The sequence below is a fragment of the Camelus bactrianus genome, chromosome 12 (assembly GCF_048773025.1).
Source record: "Camelus bactrianus isolate YW-2024 breed Bactrian camel chromosome 12, ASM4877302v1, whole genome shotgun sequence".
NCBI classification, from domain to species: Eukaryota; Metazoa; Chordata; class Mammalia; order Artiodactyla; family Camelidae; genus Camelus; species Camelus bactrianus.
The window spans coordinates 18174397-18198635 of record NC_133550.1 but is presented as its reverse complement, the minus strand read 5'-3'; the positions used below and the strand labels follow the sequence as shown (position 1 = coordinate 18198635).

The 24239-nt window shown below is 34.7% G+C and overlaps 1 protein-coding gene across 2 annotated transcripts in view; it reads right to left on the bottom strand.

Moving 5' to 3' along the window:
* The window catches only part of RPAP3 (RNA polymerase II associated protein 3), a 29243-nt gene extending 5220 nt beyond the window's left edge, over window positions 1-24023 (bottom strand). The window contains exons 1-13 of one of the 2 annotated variants that reach the window (XM_010964189.3): window positions 23901-24023; window positions 21017-21200; window positions 20183-20323; window positions 18830-18952; window positions 17873-18000; window positions 13858-13979; window positions 13073-13143; window positions 11773-11898; window positions 10589-10716; window positions 7391-7512; window positions 5979-6049; window positions 5760-5861; window positions 948-1183 (exon numbers count right to left, since the gene is read on the bottom strand). In XM_010964189.3, the coding sequence (XP_010962491.1) occupies window positions 948-1183; window positions 5760-5861; window positions 5979-6049; window positions 7391-7512; window positions 10589-10716; window positions 11773-11898; window positions 13073-13143; window positions 13858-13979; window positions 17873-18000; window positions 18830-18952; window positions 20183-20323; window positions 21017-21169 (1523 nt within the window). In that variant the 5' untranslated portion in view covers window positions 21170-21200; window positions 23901-24023. Of the gene's footprint in view, window positions 1-947; window positions 1184-5759; window positions 5862-5978; window positions 6050-7390; window positions 7513-10588; window positions 10717-11772; window positions 11899-13072; window positions 13144-13857; window positions 13980-17872; window positions 18001-18829; window positions 18953-20182; window positions 20324-21016; window positions 21201-23788 lie in introns of both variants that reach the window. The other variant, XM_074374983.1, reaches the window with a different exon arrangement.
* Window positions 24024-24239: the final 216 nt, after the last annotated feature.

Genomic DNA, 24239 nt, shown 5'->3' with positions numbered 1-24239 from the left:
AGAGACTTTTTTAATTTCTGACTTTATTAATACTATATAGTCTATTTATACTCTGCAAGTAGTAAATTCTTTCAGCTGATAATATATGTGTATTTTTGGCAAGACAGACTGCCCTTTCACAAATTTTCACAGGCTAGCTATGTAATGACTATTCTCATCAGTTGGGCTAACAGCCTGGCCACCTTTTGAGAAACAATTTCTATATACTGCGTTATGACCTCACATTTATTCACAACACAGCCTTCCACTCTGAATTATCTGAATTACCAGTTTCAAGAAAGATGTTCCAAGAAGGAAGAAATGCTTCCTCCTTTAAAAAAAAAAATTGCCTATTTAAAAGAGTTTTCCTACAATCTATATACTATCACTCTAAACAGAACTACTAAAATTCAAAGCTAAAAAAACCCTTTTAATAGGACTGTTGAGTAGCAATGCAAGAATATAGGAATAAAGTTTCAATACCCCAAAGTAAACAATTAATCCATATCTTTCATATTCTCATCATTAGAGAAATGCATGACTATTTTTTAAATTCCAAACAAAATTTTAAAAGCCCACAAATAATCTTAGTATTAACAGCTAGAAAAATGATAATGCCTAAATTCTACACTGTTCATGTAACTTCCTTTTAAAAAACTAAACATTCTCATTCACTAAGTGAAACATATTTACCGGAGTTCTGGAAAAGAAAATGCATTAAATCAATTTGTTCAAGATACTTGCTCTTGTCATCTCTAAATCCCTAACTATGGTAAAGGATTAGTGATCATTCCTTCAGCAAAATCCCTTATGGCTAAGTAAAAAGAAAGGGAAAAAAAACTAGAATGTGAAGCTGGATTGTTCAATTACAGTGATAAGAACAAACTAGAAGTCTCATCAGTAATACCAATTTTCTAATGGAATTATTACCATTCTAGATGATTATGAAAAAGACGATTTCTACTTACTCCAGAGCTGAAGTATCACTGATTTCTTCTATTTTCAATACTTTTGCTTTTGGAGTATCACTTGTGGGCACGAGGTCCTCTTGGCTGGAGCCCTTCTTACTGGCAGCGCCTGCAGCTGCTAGTACGTTTGCTCCACTAACAGGAGTGCGCTCTGGAGCAGCAGCAGTGCTATCCGGCCCATCAATAGTCTGTATCAAATTACCAGTTTCTTCAATAATAACCTTCTTGAGTGGTTTCTAAAACAATTAAAATCAATTCTTTACATCAACATACAAATGTTTCCAATTTTCAGGTCACAAATTAAAAGGTTACAGTGTTCTTACAGCCAACATCCCAGTATAAGTAAATTCAATTTGGAGTCATACTGCCTGAGAATACAAAGAATAAGAAGATTCATGGCACCTGTCCTAAGTAGGTCTAAATGGGGGAAAGAAGATGCATAGATAAATAATTACAAGGCAATGGGATACACTATAAAAGATGAAGGCACAAAATGCTTAAAGAACACAGAGGAAACAAGATAAAAAAATGACAGCAGGGGAGCTTCACTGAAGAGGTCACAGGAGTGGCAGTGTGGAAGGGTACAGCACCGCCAGTGGAAAGATGTAAAGTCCAGTGGGGCGGGTGCAAAGGGAAGAGTAATGGAGACAAGGCCTGAAAGACTGCTGACAGCTTACAAAGGGACTTGTGTGCCATGTCAAGGCGTTTGGAGTTTATCCTAGAGGCAATAAAGCCAAGAGAAAACATGACCAAACTGACAGCAGTATCGTGGGCTAACTGAAGGCAAGCAGAACAAGGCCAGACAATAACCAGCATTCTGTATGAAAGAGACTAACATTAAAACCTAAGTGTATCCTCCACATATCTAGCAGCTGGATAAAACCAGCCCGGGATTAAAGATTCGCCAAATAATATTCACAAAGTTGGTAACTAGTTGACCATAATAATGGTTTTTAATTTAATAAAATAGCATTCACTATTTATTTCAAATCATTACAGGTGTCAAACATTTTCAATTTCTTCCTAAGTTTACATGTCATACATACTCTTTTATTTTTAATAAGAAACTTCCTTCAGTATACTCTTAAGTGTTCATTCCAACTATACAGCTGAATTTTATATCAAAAAGTTGTAAATATTAAAAATTTTGACCTATATACTAAACTCAATGTTAAAACCACATATTCTATTAGCATAGCTAAGATAAGACCTAATGGTGACAACTAAGTGTTACTGGATGAATGCAAATAAAAAAGCTATTAAAAATTTGTTAACAGAATCTTGTTAGCAGTTCTATCTTAAAGGATAACCATGTTAAGCTAACTTTTGCTTTGCTGAGAAATATTACCAGTAATAGTGTTCTATCAAGACATTGACCAAGAACAGACATGTGTTAGTGTTAAAAAAAAAATAATGTTATAGAATATAAAAAAAACTATAATTACTGAATTATATCAATGCAGTCCCATTTAAAACCAAATCCTTTCTTTGACAACAGATGTGTAAACATGATCCTAAGTAATGAACTTCCTAACAGATGACCTCTGTTAAGGGTAGACCAGAGGGTACTGAGAGCTGCTCAATGCTACTGATAGTGGCTGGGAGGGATGGGGAGTGACTGCACACTGGTAACAGGAGTAAAACACAAAAGATACCACTACAGAAAGATGTAAGAAAATATGAAAGGATCAATTCATCTCTTCCTTTAAATTAAGATTTTGAAGCATAACATTTTATTTAGCTCTCTATTATGACCATTTCAAGAAAAAGAAAAGAGAAATAATAAACAAAAAGAATATGAAAAGGAATATATATGTGTATAAATGAACCACTCTGCTGTACAACAGAAATTAACACTGTAAATCAACTATACTTCAGTAAAAATAAACACAGAATAAACAGAAAGGGAGAAAGAGAAGGAGAAGGATCAAGTAAAAAGGCGAAATTCTGATACGGGAAAACAGGAAAATGAAAATAAATAATACAAAATAAAATATTTTAGCAGAGACTAAGAGATCTTAGTCTTCCAGGTACTACCACCCTATCTGGGAAACCCAGGCCCCAGCCGATCTCCATTACTGCTCTCCTGTACTCTTTCTAGAGAAGATCCCCCTGGGCTGCCAGTCCTTGAACATGGGATATAGGCCTAGCCTCTCACTTGAATAAAGGAACCCCAGGACTTTCTCTCAACTTCCTGGGCCTCCCTTTATGTCCTGGCCACTTTCGTCAGTGACTAGGTGGTCTCACGTATATGTGGCTGAAAAGGAAATTAACATTTTTTTCACCTGAAACTGTCTTAGCATTAATGGACATCATTTCCTTTCATCCCAACTAACCTGGAAGTTATTCTCAATTTAAGTAGAAAAAGTAAGAATCACACAGGGATTAGCTGACTTGCCTAAGATTTTAAAGTTTATGAAGTGGGGTTCAACCCGACTCTTAAACGCATCATACCAAACTGCAGCTTCTGTTTTTTTTAAATAATGTCCACTTTTTTAAAATGGAGACCTATTACAAAAATAAACAGCAATTTTTTCCCCTTCCCACTAGGACAGCGATTTTGTTTATGTTGGATCAGTTTCAAAATGGATCTCTTAACTGATGGAGGTGTTTTATTTTGTTTTGAGATCCAGCCACAAAAGATTCAAAGTTATGCTGCATTTTCACAGCTATTAACATAAGTTGATTTTTAAAGTGAGGGAGATGAGAATCCCACAGATTTATAAAAGCTGTTTCAGGTGTACTGGCCATGGGATGTTATTATATAAGCAGACATCTGACCTACGACATGGCAATGTCTTTATAATTATGAACAGCGAAGTCTGACAAACGCTTTTTTTTTTAACTTTTGAATTAACTTTTGTTACAAAGTTTTACAAAGACATAAAAGTTTAAAATCACACTGAATTAAACATTTAATCACCTTTATTGTAAAGAACAGAGTAACAGAAAATGAATATGATGTAAAAGAATGAATATAATGTACGAAAGCAACTAGATTTATGCCTGGCACGTGAAACAAGCGCTGTCTCAGAAAAGCTCCGGAATAAAGTCAGAATAAGAACCCTAGACAAGTACTAAACTAAGAATTCCTCTATCTGCTACTAACTTGAAATACAAACTTCGCAAAACACTTTTAACACTTTCTTTCCCTCACCTCCTTCTTTTCTAAAAAGAGAATAAAAATACCTGCCCTGATTTCCTTCTAAAATTGTTATTTTTCTCAAAGCATCATCCAGGGGTAACAGTTACTTCCGGGGGCAGGGAGAGGATCATGATCAGGGAGGGGCACTCAGGGAGATATTCTGGAGGCTGATACTTTTCAATTTTTCTGACTGGGTTGGTGGTTTCATGGGTGTTCACTTCATAATTATTCTTTAAATCTTAATTTGTCTTGTGTACTTTTCTGTATATATTTTATTTTTCATAATTTCTATATATAGTACTATGTAAATGTTAGAAACTACTACTGAGTCACATTATATATTTATTTGCCTTAAATAATTCAATTTTAAGGTTCCAGCATAAAACTGCTGAATTTTACCAGCTACTCTTTCTGTTCCAATACTACTGGAAAAAGCTGACTTTGCCGGACTTAATGACAAACAGTATGCATACCAAAACCAGCGTGCAGTGTATACTCTTTTAAGGACAGTTTTGCCTGTACAGGCATACCTCACAGATACTGCAGGTTCGGTTACAGACCACCACAATAAAGAGAATATCGCAATAAAGCAAGTCATAAATTTTTTGGTTTCCCAGTAAATATAAAAGTTATGTTTTAAAAAAAGTTATGTTTACACTATACTGTTTTCTATTAAGTGTGCAATAGCATTCTTAAAAAAATACACACCTTAATTAAAAAATACTTTATTGCAAAAAAAGGCTAACCATCTTCTGAACCTTTAGCAAGTTATAATCTTTTCTGCAATACTAACAAAGATCACTGACTACAGATCACTATAACGAATGATATTAATGAAGAAGTTTGAAATATTGTGAGAATTAGCAAAATGTGACACAAAGACACTAAGTAAGCAAATGCTATTGGAAAAATGGTGCCAACAGACTTTCTCAACACAGAGTTGCCACAAATCTTTGATCTATAAAAAACGCAGTATCTGCGAAGCACATAAAAACAAGGAATGCCTGTACCAGATTTTTGCAAAAGTGCTAATTTTAGATCAACCTAACCCAACACAGGATATCTCAAATAAAAATAGTAACAGAAATAAAAAATATTTGATTACTACAAAATGCAAAACTATTTCAAATTCCTTTAAAATCAGAAAATATATAGAAATATTTATAGTGTTAAATTAAGTCACTTTAAAAAGTAATCCCAGAACTCTGAACAGCTCAATTTTCCCCAATTTTATTACGTCAGTATTCCTAAGAAATATTTTTTAAAGATTCTAAAAATGGCCCTAGGAAGAAATTTCAACATTTCTTTTAAGAGTTTATCAATTCAACAGTTTGTTTCCAACTCTTTTTTTAATTTTTTTATTGGTTGATTTACAGTGTTAATTTCAGGTGTACAACAAAGCAATTCAGTTATACATATATATACCTATGTATATATAAACACACATAAATTTTCAGATTCTTTTCTGTTATTGCTTATTACAAGATGATGAATACAGTTTCCTGTGCTATACAGCAGGCCCTTGTTGTTCATCTATTTTATATAAAGTAGCATGTATCTGTTCATTCCAAACTCCTAATTTATCCCTCGCTCCAGTTTGTTTCCAACTCTTAATACTGATATTAAAATAACAAGGAAAAAAATTAAAGAAAAAGGGCTTTACTTACAGTTGACCCAAGATGAGATGGATTATCAGTGGGTTTTATCACGTTTTGCCTTTGAGTAGAATCAAGAAAGACATCATCCCAGTGTCCTTTCTCAATTAATTCCTTGAAAATAAATTGGTAATCATGATTATCAAAATATTCTCAAGTTAACTATGCAACAAATAAATGTGTTTATGTTTCAGAAAGCAAGACCATATTTTGGTGGAAAGAATACATTACCTTTTTAATTTTGGAAAGTTCAGTTACTGCTTGCTTATTTCCAGGTTCCAGAAGTAAAACAGTTTCAAAATCTAAAATGAATTAAGAAATATACTAGTGAAAATACTTTTTGGAGTTCAAGACATGTTATATTTAGTTAGTAACCCCATATTCATCTCAAGAAGTTTTACTCAGGATGCTAGGGAACGGGTGAACAGTAACAAGAACTAACGTTTACCGAGTGCTATTTTAGTTGCTTTATATGAATTCCCATGTAACCCTCACTACAACTCCACTTCACAGATGATACAACTGAGGCCTAGAGGTCATCTAACTTACCAAAACTCACACTGTTAACAAACGACAGCGCAATTCAACAAATGTAAGATAGAATCTAAGAGAATTCCATTTAAAGAAATATTATTCAACCTTAAAAAGGAATCAAATTCTGATATATGCTACAACATGGATGACCCTTAGAGACATTATGCTAAATGAAGTAAGCCAGACACAAAAGGACAACTACTGTGTAATTCTTCTTATATGAAGGCACCCCAAACAGGCAGATTCAGAGACAAAAGGAAGAATGCTGGTTACCAGGGGCTGGAGGGAAGGGGGAATAGAGTGTTACTGTCAAATGGGGAGTGTTCAGAACAGAATGATGAAAAAGTTCTGGAGATGTATAGTGGTGACGGTTCACAACAGTGTGAATGTACTCAAGGCCACTGAACTGTACACTTAAACATGAGTTGAAAGAGTAAATTTTATGTTATGACTATTCTACCATAATAAAAAAAAAATGCATGGTCTACAGCTGAAGCCAGATTTAAACTGTCAGATTTAAAAGAACACATCAAAAAACAAAGGCTGAAAATCAATTATGTAAGTAATAAGTCAAGAAGTTAGAAAATAGGCAAATTAAACCAAAAGACAGTTGAAGGAAGGAAATAAAGGTAGAAATAAATAAAAAGAAAAAACACAAGAGAAATAATCTGGTTCTTCAAAATGACTAATAAAATAAATACTTAAAAGATCATGAAAAAATAACGATAACCAGTAAGAAAAAAGGGGGGGGGCACCACTACAGATCTTACACTAGCCTCCATCTCCTTGTTGCTGATTCTCCTCCTTTTCTTTTCATTCTTGCCTTTTTCTTGCTTTTTCCTTTCTCACCTATAATTCAAATTTTTCAATAATTTTGATTGGCAATTGGCCAGATTGTACTATATACTATTAAAAGATAATCAGGCCCACTTTGGAAGTTGCATTCCTTCAGATCTGCAAACTCATTCATAACCTAAACTGTGAAAGAAAACATACATCTCTAAGTTCTGTATCCTTGAACTGTGGGAAGGCTATGCAAATCTCTGCTTCTATGACTTGGGAGTCTCAACAGGATAAGGGAGTGCCGCTTGTTACAAAAATAGTCGTACCTTGTTTGGCCTCATTTAACTTTCCCAAAAATGTTCTTGCAGTTCCTCTTCTGGCAAAAGCTTTAGAATATGAGCCATCTAATAAAATAGCTTGTGTGCAGTCTTTTTCAGCCTCTTCATACCTATGAAACATGACAACATTCCCAAGTAGAAAAACACAGCTTACAGAACTTCATATAAACTGAGGTTCTAAATTAAAAAACATGCATAAAATTTCAATTACCAACTCCCAAATCTGTGTTTGAGGGTAAAAGATCTATTTTTTTAATTTTTCATTCTCATCAAATCTTGGAGTCATCTGGTAAGGAGGGAGAAGGTATCAGATTAAAGGAAAGTCAGGAATGAGTCTGCTGGTAGGACGGAGTCAATGATGATGAGACATGAGTAGCGCGGACAAAAGCACACCACTGCTGACAGCGTGCCTGTCCTTTACCTCTCACTGCTTACAGGCACTACACTAACACTTACCTCTGGCATTAACTTTCCAACCAAACTTCATTGATACTTACCCATAGTATACATCACTTAAGGAAAACAACACACACAAAACCCAGAATTCACTATATATGTGAGAGCGTATCTTCTGATACTTCTCATACATTCTACTCAGCCATGCAACTAATGATCAATTCAGCCTAACTGGGTATTGCTTTACGAAAACAAAAAGCTAAGAATATCTAAAAAAACAAAGAACAGGAAAAAAAGTGAGATCCTCATATATATTACAATGACATTAATGAATTATTGTGAATTTATTTGGCAAATAATGGTATTGTGGTTATGGATGAAATATCCTTTAGGAATGAGATACCATAATACTCATGATATACTTTACAGTAATTCAAGGGAAACAAAAGCTGAAACAAATATGACCAAAAAAGGTATATGGCTTGTGAAAACTAGATGATCTGGTACATAGAGTTTATTATGTTACTTTCATAAAAGTTTGAAAAGTTTCATAATGAAAAGAATTTACTTCATTTTTCAGTGAGAGGGAAAGATTACGTTTGTGTGTGTGCATGTCCATGACACAAAAAATTTATTTTTTGCTTGTCTGATTATACCATTCTCCCATCAAGATACTGCATGGCTCCCACACTTCTCAGGATAAAGTCAAGCTCCTCTGCAGAGCACAAAGTCAAGGGCCTGCCTGACTCTCCAGCCTTATATCTGCCATCATATGGACCACCTGCCCTTCCCAGGAGGCACCATGAAAGTTCCCACTCCCGTGCCTTTGAACCTGCACTGGGACACTCGACTTGTTTTTTCACCTCACTAACTCATACAACCCCTTTAGATCTTGGTTCAATTTAAACTCCTGTTTGAAAAGTTGCACCTTCCCTTGTTCCTCATCTAGTCTACAATATCTAACAGCTGTCACCACGTAGTAAACTTCTGATATTAACTGTGAATCAAAAAGACACAGTAGAAAAAGATACAAAAAAGAGTCATATAGTTCTTTAAATTTAAAATATACTGTTAACTTGTTATAATACATTTATGGCATTATCAAATAAAGCAATAAGACTAACAATAAATTAGAGCTCTCATAAATGTGGATATAATTATTCTTGGCATTAGTCAAACCTAAATATCTAGGCCTTACAATTTTAAATCATATACAATTCTTAAATAGCAAAATGCAAAATTTTCGTAAGTTAGCAAGATATGCAATGATTTTACCCTGGCTAATCAAAATAATTCATCTTTACTGTTTCTGCTAGCTTCAATGAGGTTAAATATAAACCAAAATTTACTTCTATGACAGGGGTTCTGAGCCTGAGATCCTTTGAGAGATCTGAAAACTTGAATGGGAGAAATATTGTATCCTTATTTTCATTAACTTTCAATGAAATGTAGCTTTCCTTTCAATTATAACTGCAGGTAACAAACCATAGTACCTACGACTTTGTTAGCAATAAAAATTACAGATATTTTCATATCACATTACATTTGTTACAGGTATCTTTGAGATATCACAACTATTTCAGATATACAGTAGTAATTTAACCCGCATTTTATCTGCATGTGATCACAGCATCCCTGTTTATAGACACTCCTATGTCACAGCTGGTCAACTACCAGGCACCTCTGCACCTAGCAGCCACTCAGATGTCAGAGTGAAGCCATATATTATCACACTGGTAACATAATCATCTGTGCTGCTTTCTGGGCATTCTCTATCCACACTTACTGACTGATTAGTATATGAAAGATTTGTCAAAGAACATCCCAAATTCTAGTGGCTTTATTCAAACTTTCACAATAATATTTCTTTAAAAAAATGTCTAACTTGCCTGTTTTTTAAATGTAATTTCTCATTTTGCAGAGTGAATTTTTAAAAGTAAATATACCAGTATACCACAAATTTTAATATTTCTAAAACTGTATTTCAGTATAGCTGGTATCCTCTGTAATCCTAAATGTGTAATTATGCATTTAAACATACTATCTTGAGAAAGGTACACCACGCAGCCAAAGCAGTCTCTGGCACCAAAAAAGTTTAGAATCCCTACCTGTAATAGTTACAGGATTTTTTAATTCTGTTACTAGTGTGTAAATAATTATATAACAATAGATAAAAAGAAATGTAAGAGACAGTTTCTGTCATCAGATATTATCCTGCTGATTATCCAGCTTGGAGCCCTTGAGTCCATCCAGAAATATGTGGTTAGTATCACAGGACCAAGCTGTAGCTGTATACGTAATCAAACAGCAGTTTTAATGACAGTAACTCCCTTTTGTTATATAGGTATACACTTCCACATAAGATTCTGCCCAAAGGGTTCTGGGGTTAAAAATAATTTTCAAATCACTAATTCAGAATAACATAAAGCAATTAAAGAGGTGTTAAACTGTGTAATGCCAGGCCGTTAAAAGTGGAAAAATATTAACAATAGTTAACATCTACTGAATATGTATGACACATAACACACACACACACACAATCTCTCTCTCATTTAACTTTAATGCTTAAGAATAAATGAATTAGGAGGTGGGTAAAGGTCCATGGTAGAGCACATGCTTAACATGCAGAAGGTCCTTGGTTCAATCCCAGTACCACCATTTAAAAAAATAAAAATAAATAAGTAAACAAAGAGAAATGAATTAAATTCAAACTCACCCTTTAGCTACAATGCCAATTTATGGTAAATTTCATTTTCATTCTGAAAAGAATTAAAAGTAACCAATACTTACTTCTGAATCTTCAGATACGCCATTGCTCTGTTAGCTGGAAGAAGGGCATAAGCACCATCTGCTGCCATCCCTCGAGTATAGCATTCAATTGCTCTTTCATATTTCCCCTCTTTGAAAAATGCATTCCCCTATCATTTTGGAAAGAAGTATGGATAAGAATTTTAAAATATGCAAAAACATTAGTTGAATTCAAAGCTGAAGAAACACTGCAAATACACTCATCAATATTGTATCAGTAATTAAAGTATGTTTTAATTGTTAAAAATCCATGATACAAGGGAAGGGAAATAGATCAGTGGTAAAGCACATGCTAAGCATGCATGAGGTCCTGGGTTCCATCCCCATACCTCCAACCAAAAAAAAAGAATTCATGATACATGTTTTAGAATCTGTTAGTTTGGGTTGTTTCTTATAATGATGTTCTCCTTTCAGTACTCAAAAAAAAAAAGTATACTACTGTATTACTTTGCAGCATTAACCGTTTTACTAATTAAAGATTGGACAAAGCTTAAATTTAAAAAAACATTTTAATAAATATAGGCCCAAATATTACACTCTTTAGTTATATTAGAATCCATACAAAAGAATTTCATAACTCAAATAATTTTTGTGAAAGAACAGAGTACCAGACCATATAACTCCTTCTTTAGTAACATTAAAATGCCTAAACATAAGATAAATTAAACTGTATTAGAATGTATACTAGATTTCATTGTAGCATTTATTTATAATCAGAGTCAGATATAATTCAATCAATAATCATTCCATAAATATTTATTAGGAATCCTCTGTGGGTCCATGAAAGGCTATAAATATGTTAAATTCCAGCCCAAGACTTCTAAAGAAATATTGATCAGAAATAGTCCAGTGTGAACTAATGAAAAGTAAATAAGAACAAATTATAATTTATTTCTGTGTTAAATTTATAACTAACTATATGTAAATATATCAAAATGTTCAAAAATTGTTTCTTAAACTTCAATACATTTTTTAAATTATGTATTAAGTCATCAATTACTCAAAGTTTTAATTAGTAGGCACCAAAGGTTTTAGTATATTTAATTTTAGTTCCTACTAAAGAAAAAGTTTAATATAACATTAGGAAAGAAAAAACTGAAACACAAAAAACTACAATTAATCTCAGCAAAACATATATATTATATGCTGGAATCCTTCTGGATTACCCGATCTTTCTCTGAAATGGCCTGTTGTTTATTCTGTTGTTCTTCAATTTGTTTTTTCTCTCCCTCAGTTGTCTTAATCACTGTGTCAGCTTCCTTCGGATATGAGTTTTCTTTGGAAGTTAAAGCCTAGGAGACAGAGCAGTCAGCTAAAATAAAACAAGTAATGCAAAATGCATATATATTTGACTTTAAAATAATAAATTATTCAAATATATTAGAATTCCTGCCACATTTCAAATAATTAAAATAATACTATTTACTCTAATTCAAAGTCTTTCTACTTATTAAAATAAAAAGCAAAAAAAAAGTAATGTGTATCTTATTCCAATTAAAATAATTAGTATTCATAAAGATAGTTGTTCATTTATTTATTCAACAAATATTTACTGAATTTCTACACTGTTCTAGGAATGATTTTCAAAAATAAAGTAATTGAGACCACATCACCAAAGCTCTCAAATTTAATATTCATCATTATTTGACATAGGACAAAACACAAAAATATACAATATAGTTCACAATTATTATCAAGTTGATATATTTACCAACAGATTTTATGTGCAATAAGTAATGGCAATATTTAAAAGCAGATTTTCCCTAATTGTCACTTTTTCCTCAAAGTTTCAACAGATGGCAAAATAATTATAATTCTGATTCAACAGCAAAGTGAAAGGAATGTGTAACTGTTCAGTATCATTTGACAGCAAATTTCACATTTAATATCTACTTTTTTTACTGTTAAAACAAATCAGCATTTTTGTGCCATATAAACCATAAAGATAGAGCATGTTTAAAAAACTACAAAATCAAAGAAATAAGCAAAAATTTGGTACAAAAATTACAGCACAAGCCAAAAAAGAAAAACCAGTGGGTTAAAGAAAAAATAATTCTGTCATCTGGGAAAAAGTAAAGCAACTGTGGTACTAAAGATCTCAGACAACTTTTTAGATAATGAATAATTAAGAATTTTTAATATCACTATACCACCTCTAGCTTATAAATGTGTTTAGTAAAAAACTTTATAGCATAAAGAATTAAAATTAGAAAAAAAATCTATATTACATAATATACAGTACAAAGTCTATGCAAAAACCTTTATCAAATAAAGGTAATAAATTGGGAGAGGGTATAGCTCAGTGGCACAGTGCGTGCTTAACACGCATGTGGTCCTGTGTTCAATCCCCAGTACCTCCATTAAAATAAATAAATAAACCTAATTACCTTTCCCCTCAAAAAAAAAAAAAAAAAAAAAAAACCAAAGTAACAAATAACGCACTTAATTTAAATAACTACAATTTACCTGATTAATTTTCCTGAGCTCATTTGTAGCTTCAAAGTTATCTGGTTCCAGTTCTAACACTTTTTCATAATCTGAGTAAAAGAGAAGATAAAGAATATTCGAAAGATACATGGTATTGAGAAACCTCTATAAAACAATAACCATATACTACATATGACAAATAGGTAACTATCCTTTAACAAAATTAAGAGGAACTAAGAAATACTAACATTATGCTTCCTCCATCCCCCAAACTTTGACAGAATCCTTGTGACATATCACCTTCTTCCACGAGTCCTAGGAAGGATACTTGCTATCATAAGGTATACTTCACCACACCAGGAAGGAGCACAATCTTTCAGACAACAGTTTTATTTAGATTTTGTGATTTATACTACACAGACCGATTTCATGGAATAATAAAAGGCTTAGAACTTACAAATAAACAAAAATGTGTTAAGAGCTCTTACATGTATTACCTCTAGCCTTACAATAAGCAACAAGATGTTTTAATTCCTATTTTACAGATGAGAAACTGAAAAATCAGAGAAGACACATAATCTTCCCCTGGTCACACAGCTAATACATGGTCAACTGAGAATCTGAACCAAAATCTAATCGGTGGCAAATAATGCGCTCTGTTCCCAAAATATCAAGGTATGTTTTAAATTGCAAAAATGAGTTTTATTCAATATACAAAAATCTCTAAAGGTAACTGTGATTATCTAGTATTCTTTGTATAGTATCAGTTAAATTAAACTATTAAATAATTTTTTAGATAATGATGACCTGGAAAATATTAATACCTTTTTTGGCATCCTCTAATTTTTGCAAAGCAAATCGAGCAGCACCTCGCCTTGCATAAGCCTTTGTGTAACTTCTATTCAAGGCAACTGCTAAATTACAATCAGACTCAGCAACAGCAAACCTGCAATTTAAAAAAATTAAAGTGAAGTTAATAAAAATCATTTGTGAAACCAAAACTTCAAAATTTGTTTCTGAAATCTCTGAAAAGGGGATTCACTTCCCAACTGAAGGCATGTTTCCCACCTCCTTTTATTTAACTAAGCCCACTAAAATCAGTAATTCCTGATGGTACTCCCTTTAAAGCAAAGAACAAGAATGCCCATTATCAATGTTTTTTCTCAGCACTGTACTCGAGGCTCTGGCCAATGCAGTTCCCTAAGAAAGAAAAACAGCTAAAAATTTTAGAGTGGAAAGGAACAAAACAGACACTGGCAAATGATATGATGGTCCACCAAGAAAACTCAAAACAATCTAGAGACATTGTTAGAAATAATGAAAGTTTAGCCAAGTGGCTACTTTACTACAGATCAGCAACAAAAAACAAATAAATCTAACAAAAGATGTACAAGATCCATAAGCAGAAAATTGCAAGACTGTCTTCAAAGACATTAAAGACTTAAATAGAGCAACTTCACATTCATCTGTTATAAGGCACAAAAACAAAACAATATAATTCTCCCCAAACTCATCTATAAATTCAGTGCAATTGTAATCAAAATTTTTCAAGGAATCTGACAAGATGCTTCTAAAATTTGTACTTTTAAGTAAAAGTCCAAGAATACCCAACATTCTTGCAGAATACTAAGGTAAGAGAACATGTCCTATACCAATTATCAAGACTTCTTACCACACTGTAGCCATTAAACATAGCGTGGAGTGGTTATTATAGTAACAGACAACAGATCAATGTAAGGAATAGATCGATGAAAGAGATCCATGCAAACCTGACAAATGACAATGGTGTAACTGCAAATCCATGGGGAAAGCATGGACAGTCAATAAATAGGGCTGGAACAACTGGGCTATTCATATGAAACGACATGAAATTAGAATTCTACCTTCAGCATATATAAAAGGACTTAAGTGTGAAAAACAATCATAAGTTTTAGAAGAAAATATAGGAGACTATTATGAGTGCAGAGACAGAAACTATTTTAACAAATCATATTTTAAAAAGTGCCAACATATTTTAAAAAATCCATAAATGAAACACATTAAAATTAAGAATTTCTGATCATCAAGATTCCATAAAGAAGAAAAGGGAGATCAGCCACAAATTGGGAGAAGAGAATTACTATAAATAAACACTAAAGAATTTGTACCCAGAATAAAGAACTCTAAAAAAGCAATAATAAAACAGCCTAACAGAAAAATGACCAGAAGACAAAACAGGCAATTCACAGAAAATAATTAAATAAGTGGTGAATAAATATATAAGAATATGCTAAGACCACAATGAATTACCATTTTATACTCCATAGATTGAAAACTCAGAAGCCCAATTATACCAGTGTTGGTAAAGATATGGAACAGGTGTTCTTACACACTGCTAATCGTACAACTACCTTTAGAACAACTGGTCACCAACACATTTAAAGTTGAACATGTGCACAGCCTATGACCCAGCACCAAGACACATGTACAAAAGTTTTCACAGTATCACTATAGTTAAATAAGAAGGGAAGGAGGATGGGAGGCAGGAAGGGGGAGGGGAGAAGGAAAGGATGAAAAGGAAGAAAGGAACCAAAAAACAATCCAGCAACTGGAGAATGGATATGTAACGGTATACTCCTAAAAAGGAACTGTATATAACAATGAAAATGAGAGATCTACAGCTATATGCAAAATATGAACAAATCTTAGAAATATACTATTCAAAGAAATAGACAAGCCACAGAAGACCACATTTACCATGATATACTTTTAAGCCTCAAAAATAAGCAAAGTTGTACAGTATGTTACTTAGGGATATATACACATATAATGAACTTTTTTAATCAAAAGAATAATAAAAAAGAAAAAAATTTAAAAGAATGATATATAACTCAAGATAGTGGTTTAACTGGGAGGGTTACAATGGTCAGGATATGCAAAAGAATATCAAAAGGTACCTTCAAAAATAATAATGTTCTGGTTTGAACCAAGTTGGGTGGGTTCATGCAGATTTATTTAAAATTATTCTTTGTCACATATATTGTAGATATCAAATACTATAAAATATAAATATTGCCCTAATTTGGATATTAACAGCATAAGTTTCAAAGACCTAAATATGCTATTTAAAATATTTGTAGATACTACTACTATAATAAATAATAAAGTAGATAAACAACAAGGTCCTACTGTATAGCACAGGGAACCATATTCAATACCTTGTAATGGCCTATAACAAAAAAGAATATGAAAAGGAATATATGTATAAATGAATCACTATGCTGTACACCAGAAATTAACACAACATTGTAAATCGACTATACTTCAATGAAAAAATAAAAATAAAATAGTAAAAACTCAGACACCAATATAATTCATATTTCCAAATAATAATTAAATAATAAGAATGTCCTCCTTGATGGTACTCTTTTTTTAAAAATTCTTATGATAGGTCAGTTCCCTGCTTAGGATAAGACCATACACATTTATGCTCTTCAACATTAAGTATGTATTTAAAGGGTCAGTATGACTTAAACAAAAATTGGAACATATTTTAAGTTTACTATAATAAAACTTCTCTATGTTAAATAGTGGATAAATTTTTCAAAATAATGGAGGAAAATTAATTTTAAAAATGTTTACCCAGCTACCGTTTTTTTTTCCTGTGAATTAGGTAAAGAGCCTCATTACTCAATTTTTAGAGGAGGAACACCTCAGTAAAGTAACTTATAAAAGCATGGTTTGAGCATCTGTGTGAGAGCACAAACCTGGGTTAACAAACCTTGATATTGTAATAATTGCTGTACCAAATCATATTCTCACCCTTATGTATTCTCACCTTTATGTAAATACGTAAGAAATGTATAATCAAAACCAATGCTTTCTATATGTCATTATACTGCTACTTCAAAGCAAAATGCCCAAAAGCACAAAAGACTAAAGTCTCAATACCAGTCATCACCTTATCTATGGAACTTAGCTCAGTTGCCTTGAAGCTGCTTTGCTAGCAGGAATCTGCTACAAACTGTCTCCTCACCGTAAAAAGCAGAGACATGCTTTGCTTGCTTTGCTCAGTTCGAGGTCATAGATTCAGGGCTGCTTGTGCTTATGGAAAACCATAACTCATCCACTCGTCCCTTGCCCTGACTGGCAGGACACGCTTTGCTTATCAGGCATAGATGGATAGCGTAGGCTGCCCTTGCTCACAGAAGACTGCGACTTAGCCCTTAGCTGGGAACAGCTGGGCTGCTTCCCATGCTTAGACGATTTCTGACCATTGTATAGAGACTCTGTGGTGGTCTGGGTTTTCATTATCAATTATTTGGAACATGTAACCTTGCTCATGATTGTTTGAGGCTTACAATAACTGTTTGTACTATGAATATTGTAACCTTCTCTCTAAATTTCAATTTAGATTATAAAGTTTCTGTTTTTCACCAACTGAAATTGCTGACCTGCATCCCTGCACATACACCATGCCCCTTACTCATTCCTATGACGTTATTTCACTTTGCTCTGACTATTCTCAATAAATACAAGAGTTTTGGAGGAGCTCGGGGAGTCAGTCTCTGGCTCCTTCTCACTCTCTCGAGCTGATAAAGTCTTGAGAAATTTCATTCTTCCGTGGTGGGACTTTTGCTGGACAAAACCCACGACGAACAGAACCCACACATCTGGATGTTTAAAATGGCTTAAATAAAAGAATTCAATAAAAGGGAGTGAGTTATAAGAATTTATACTTGAAAAGAAATGTAATACTTTCTCAAGCATTCCCACACATTTTATCACGAAACATTTTTCTAAAAAACCAGTCTCCATACACACATAAAAACATTCACACACATTATGGAAATTCCTTACTTTTTCAGTCTAAAGTATGCAGACGCTCTGTTTGTGGGCAACACAGGATTATATGGATCAGCATCCATGCCTTTGGTGTAGCATTCAATCGCTTCATCATATTTTCCTTGTCTGAAGTATTTATTGCCCTGAAAAAGCATACACGTCAGATATTTACTAGCGCAAAATTCCAGAACCATTTTTTTTTTCATTATTATCCAGCTCTTTCTATCTCATTAGCCGTGTGATCAAGGCTAACAGGAAAGAAAAAAGAATTAGCAAAGTGGACTTTTTACAAGTGCTGAAATTCACTTGTCATAGTTTGGGCACAATCCAAGAGTCCTGGCAGATTGGCAAATGAGTAAAATTCCTAGTATTAAATACTTCTGACAATAATAACCCACAGGAATGTAATAAAAGACAGGCATCAACATAAACTTTAATCTGAAAAGACTGCCACCTCTTTCAAAAGTGATATAGCCAATTTTATAATAATGAGGCATCCCTCAGGGAGATGTTGAACGGTCCAAGAAGCAACCAAAGATGACCAGTGATACAGAGGAGTGGGATATAACATTCATGTCAAGAATCACATGCTGATTTGATTAGTAATTCAAATTACTAAAAGCCCTGGAACAACTCTCTGTACACTCCAAGCACTTTATATATAATTCATTTATTAACACAACAACCCATTGAGGGTTAGTAATAATATTAATCTTAGTATTAATTTTACAGCTGAGAAAACTGAGGACATACAGGAATTTAAAGAACTTGTCACAGGATGTGAACCTAGGTAACCTAGTTTCACAGCACACATACCCCTAATCACTACGCACACTGCCTCCTGCTAGAGATTTAGCCAGTAACAACTTAATGTTTGAATACCCCCTAAACTATGTTGTGGAAATCTTGGGATCCATGATTTTCTATGCATCCTGCTTACTTGAAGGAACCAACAGCTAACCTAAAGAGTACCTTTTCTTTTAGAGCAAGAGCCTTTTGTGAATCTACATGAATCCCATCCTCTTCTGACTCTGATTCTTGAGACACAGAATCATGGGTGCTCTCTTCTTTGTCAAGCTCATCAAGGATACTGTCCTGAAATCAGAAGTTGGAGAACAGTGCTCATAATTACATGACCATTAAAAACAAAAAGGAAGATACAGCTCCCCCTCAAAACAAGTACACGACAGAACTAAAGTTGTTACAATCTAAGAACCTAGACATCTATAAAAGCAACCCAAATAACCTCTCATTGTTAAGATTATATCCAGAGAAAAAGGTACTCTTGTTTAGAAAACCAAGATCCATTCAACATGGAGAAACTGACTCTGAACTCGTTAAATAAGCTGTCAACAGAATTTACAAAGCACCCCTAAATTACAAACTATTAGCAGTGAAGTATTACGGCTTTACATAAGGGAAGTTTGTAAATAACTCCAAATGTATGTAATAGCAAACAACAGGTTTTTTTCTAAAAACCTTCTTTCTTATTTTTATTTTTTTTATTCTTTCTTATTTTTAAAACACAAAAACTTCTTGTAGAGTACAGTTAACTCCTGATTCTCACAACAACCTATGAGGCAGATGTATTTCACTTGAAGGAACTGAGAAACAGAAGTTAGTTAACTGGCTCGGGGTCACTCAGCTAGTAAGCGGCCAAAAGAGGATCTAACCCTAGACTGCCTCCAGAGAGCTCTCAATGACTATGCTACCATTTCTCAGGGTATTCCAAACTAGAGCTGACTCTCCCAAAGAAAATACATACAGGCTAGTCCGGCAATTCCCAGTCTCTCTTGACTCACATGTTCTTTTTATGGTAATAAATCATCTCATGGAACCCAACAGTGTTTTTTTTAATCTTTTTTTTTTAGCACATATGATTAAAGAATGATTTTTAGTAAGAGATTTTAAACCAGTAAACATTAAAGAGATTATTAACGCTCATACAAAGAAAATCCTATTATATGAACAAAATCCTTTCTGCATTGAGCAAATAATACACTATTTTAAATAATCTATGTAAGAAAAAACAATTTGTTGATAAATTTAAAAATAAGATCTGCTTAGTTTCACTGAATAAACATTACAAGATGATGTACTGAAATTTAGCTATGTGTTTTAGCATGAAGATTCAAAAAATACCACCAGCCTACCAACATTAAAGCCAATATTAGTTTTTATTCCACACAAAATAGTCTGTAAGAAAAAGACACAGGTCCTAAGAACTCAACATTATTTTTCATTTAATTCATAGGACTCTTAACTCCTAGAAAATTTTACTCAAATACTAAGAAGCTCATAACTAGATCAACTTATTCAACTTACCACATCAAGTTTTGCCCATGCCTCATAATCATAAGATTTTATCCTGTTTTTTGTGTTTTCATCTTTGGTTTTTTTAGATGACTCTTTAACTTTGCCCTTCTTCTTTTTCCTAAAATTCCCATTTCGAATAGGAGGTAAATTCTAGGGAGGAAAAACAACACAGTGTTTCGAGACTGCTCTATTACTTTTCTGTGTAACAATATCATTTACCATTTCATTTATAATTATGCTTGAAAAGTTTAATTCATCTTTGACAAATACTGAACATTGTTCAGTCAAAAGAAAATTATTACCTAGAAATTTTAACTATACACTTAATTTGCAATCCTCAATTCAAACTTAAAAAACTGCCTGATCTTCAGCCTTAGTACAATGATTTAGCAGCAGTGCAATGGCAAACTGAACTGCCCCCACATCATTACAAATAGTATGAAAAAGCTATCCATATTTGAATGCACTGTCTTAAATATTTGGTTGAGCCTAGGAACTAAGTTTTTATGGCAGTACAGTACGTTAATATACCATTAAATGCATAATTATATATGATATGCACCATATATGTAAAACCTACATATTTTATGATGCTATTCTTTAACCTTAAGAATTATCACGTGGTCTTCCTTTCAGTAACTATTCACTAAGACTTAAAATGTCTTAATATAGTCAATACAGTTACTACAAAGACTTTAAAAAGCAGAATTTTTCAAAATGTTGGCAAAGAGCAAATCAGTATTTCCACAAAACATTTTAAAGGTGGTGCTTTACTTTAAAATAAGTAGTTTTGCTGGATGCTAAAGTGGAAATTTAATTATGAGATTTAATTAAGAAATTTACCTCTTCAGTAACACCATTTTGTCTTCTAAGTTCCATATCCTTTTGTTTAATATCTTTTTCCCAGTTTTCTAAATCCCTCATAAAGTCTTGTAACTCTTCTGCATTTTGTTTCACTTGCAGTTGTAATTCAATTGCTTTATTTGTTGAAGTCATTATGGCCTGTAGAGTTTTGATCAATCAACCTCTGAAAAGAATTAAGCAGAATTATTTGGTTTATTTTTTTGAAACCTAACTAATTAATGGTTTTTACCTCTTCATAAATGACCAAGATACACTAAAGGAAGGGAGCCTAAAGTGATGCAAAACAAAGAAAATACCAGCATATTCTTTTAAAAATGAGTCAATCAAAAAATTTCTTCTGTATGGCACAGAGAATCATATTCAGTATCTTGCAATAACCTTTAATGAAAAAAATATGAAAACAAATATATGTACGTATATGCATGACTGGGACACTATGCTGTACACCAGAAATTGACACATTGTAAGTGACTAAATGTCAATCAATAAAACAAAATAAAAATAAAAATGAGTTAAACAACGTTTCCTGAATAAACAAATGCAAAACAAACAAGTTTGGGCATCCCCACATTGTAACATGAACATAAGGCAGTGGGAAGGAATCACTGAAATTAGCAAGCAGCCTATGGTAGCAGACTGGCTGCTCATCTCTAGAGTTTACAAGTTTAGCCTAGTTATTTCCTTTACTCCTTTTTCTTTCAACATTTATTGAACTTCTGCTATGTGATAGGCCCTGTATCAAGATTTGGCGATGCAAAAACAAGAAAGACAAGGTCCCTTCTCTAGCAGAGAGGAAGACAAAATAAAGTACTGAGTAACAAAATATTACACTAGGCAGGGTTTCTTAACCTTGGGACTACTGACATTTTGGGCCAGATAATTCTTTGTTGTAGGTGGGCTGTCCCATGCCTTGTAGGATGGCTGGCAGCATCCTTGGCCTCTACTGACTGGGCTCCCTTCTTTCTGGGCTGTGACAACCAGAAGTGACTCCAGACATTGTCAAATGTCCCCTGGGAATCATAATACCCTCTGGTTGAGAACCACTGTTCTAGAGGTACCTAGAGATGCTATGGGACTGACCACAAAGGCAGACATAAATCAGAAGGCAGGGTGGTGGGTTCAAGCAAAGAGTCCCCTACAACTTAGCCAAGTTTCAAAGGGGGTCAGCCAAATGATTAATACGGTGGAGTAGGCAAGCAGAACAAGGGACGAAGCGGGAGAACGATGGAAAAGAAGCCTAACGGGTGGATGTGGGACAGATCATGAAACGCCAGACCACGAGATCCAACCTACACTCTGAAAGCTATGAGAAACATTAGGTAAAATAAAAAGGACATGATGACTGATTATACTAGGGAGTTGGGAACATAAAAGGACTCAAATCATGTCTTAGACTTCTGGTTTGGGAGCCTGGTAAGATTCATGGTGCCATTTTGAGTCAAGAATCACAATTTTCAAAGGAAGAGGTTTCAAGAGTGGAGGACAACTGTAAAGACAGATTTTTTTCAGTTTGGGATATGTTGAATTTGAGTTCTTAAGGGACATCAGGAAGACATACAGAGTAGGAAGTTAAACAGAAGACTAGAAATATAAATTTGGGTGTCACCAGCATAAAGGTAGAAGCTACAATCATGGGATTTGGACATGTTTAATTACTATGACAGTGCAGGGGAGGGGGAAAGCCTGGAGACACTAATACTTAGGGAACAAACCAAGGAAGAGATGAGAACACAGTAAAAACTAGGCAGTTGCATCTAGAGAGCCGGAGGAAACCTTAGAAAGTACTGTCACAGAAGAGAATTTTCAAGAGTTCAAAAAGACAGGGTAGCAGTGCCAAAAGCCACAGAGGTCACATGGAGGAAATAAAGTGCATTCTATTTAGTCATATAAAAGTTAATATTTAGTTTTAATGAGTTTTTTTAAGGACAGAAATAAATCGTGCTGAGTAAATGCGATTATATGGGGATTGGTAATTTTGTCTTCGATAACCTACAACTGCTCACGAGTATGGATGGAGTGGAGATGGAGAAACAAGGTAAAAGAAGATACAGGAAAGGGGATGAGTGATGGGACAAGGTCCTCCAAAAGGTGGGAGGGGATTCAAAGCTTAAGTGTAGCGGGGCGCAGTGTTAGGATGGGAGAGATAGAAGAGATTAGAAAAGGGATTCGTTTGGGAGGAGCAATAGATGTTAGCAACCCCAGATAGGGCTCCTGACCCATCGCCTTGCCTCAGAAACTAAACTAAGTTTAAGCCTCTTCCAGGCAGTGCCTATGTTTAATCGCATATGTATATCTCATTTAAAAAACAAAACTAGTACAATACTTTGTCGGGGGACTCAAAAATGTGAATAAAAGCGCAGCAAGCCACTGAGATAGTGTAGAGGGCAGAAACCTTTTCCATTCCACCCATCACCTCTCTGTTCCCAGGGAACCTGAGACGGAGCTAGGGATCCAGGCAGGCAACCAGAAACTTCCAGCGCCTGGGGTATCACTTTCATTCCCAATATGTGGGCGTGCATTGCACACCCACGCCGAAAGGGGGCGGGCCCCACCGAGGTTTTCTCCCGAGGGTGCATCTGCAGTCCTGGCCACTGCAAAACGCCCAATGCCCGGGGCAGCCGGGATGGCGGGACCGTTAGCAAGACAGACCGTCCAGGCCCGGGCCGCGCGGGCGAGCACTCCCGGAACGCGCCCCCGGGTGCGCCGCTACCCTGGAGACCGCCGCGCCGCGCCCCCGCCGCCCGCCCTTGCCTTCGCCCTCTCCGCCTCAGCCGGGACTCATGGCTGCGCCCTTTCCCCGCGCCAGGCGACCCCAAAAGCCTCCTCGCTGCTGCAGCCGGCGACAACGCTAACGCCGACTCACCTCACCAGGCCGTCACCAGCCCCGCCGGCGCCGCGTCCGGCCCTCAGCAACTCACGCCGGGCCCCTCCTTCCTGGGCTTTCCCACAAGTCCACGCGTGCCCTCGCCCCACCCACTGGGGCGGTGACAGAGCGTGCGCAGAAGGCCAGGTGCCCTGCGCCCTCCTCCTCCCGACAGAACCAACTTAGAGAATGGACTGTGATGTTTAAAGCGAAACCTGACGCTTTGCCTGCTACCAGGATGACTAAATTTAGGTAATCCAGAAACTGCAGGATTATCCTGACTTGTTCTGATTCCCCAAATAATAACGAGTTCAATATTCCCTTGAATTACCCTCAATT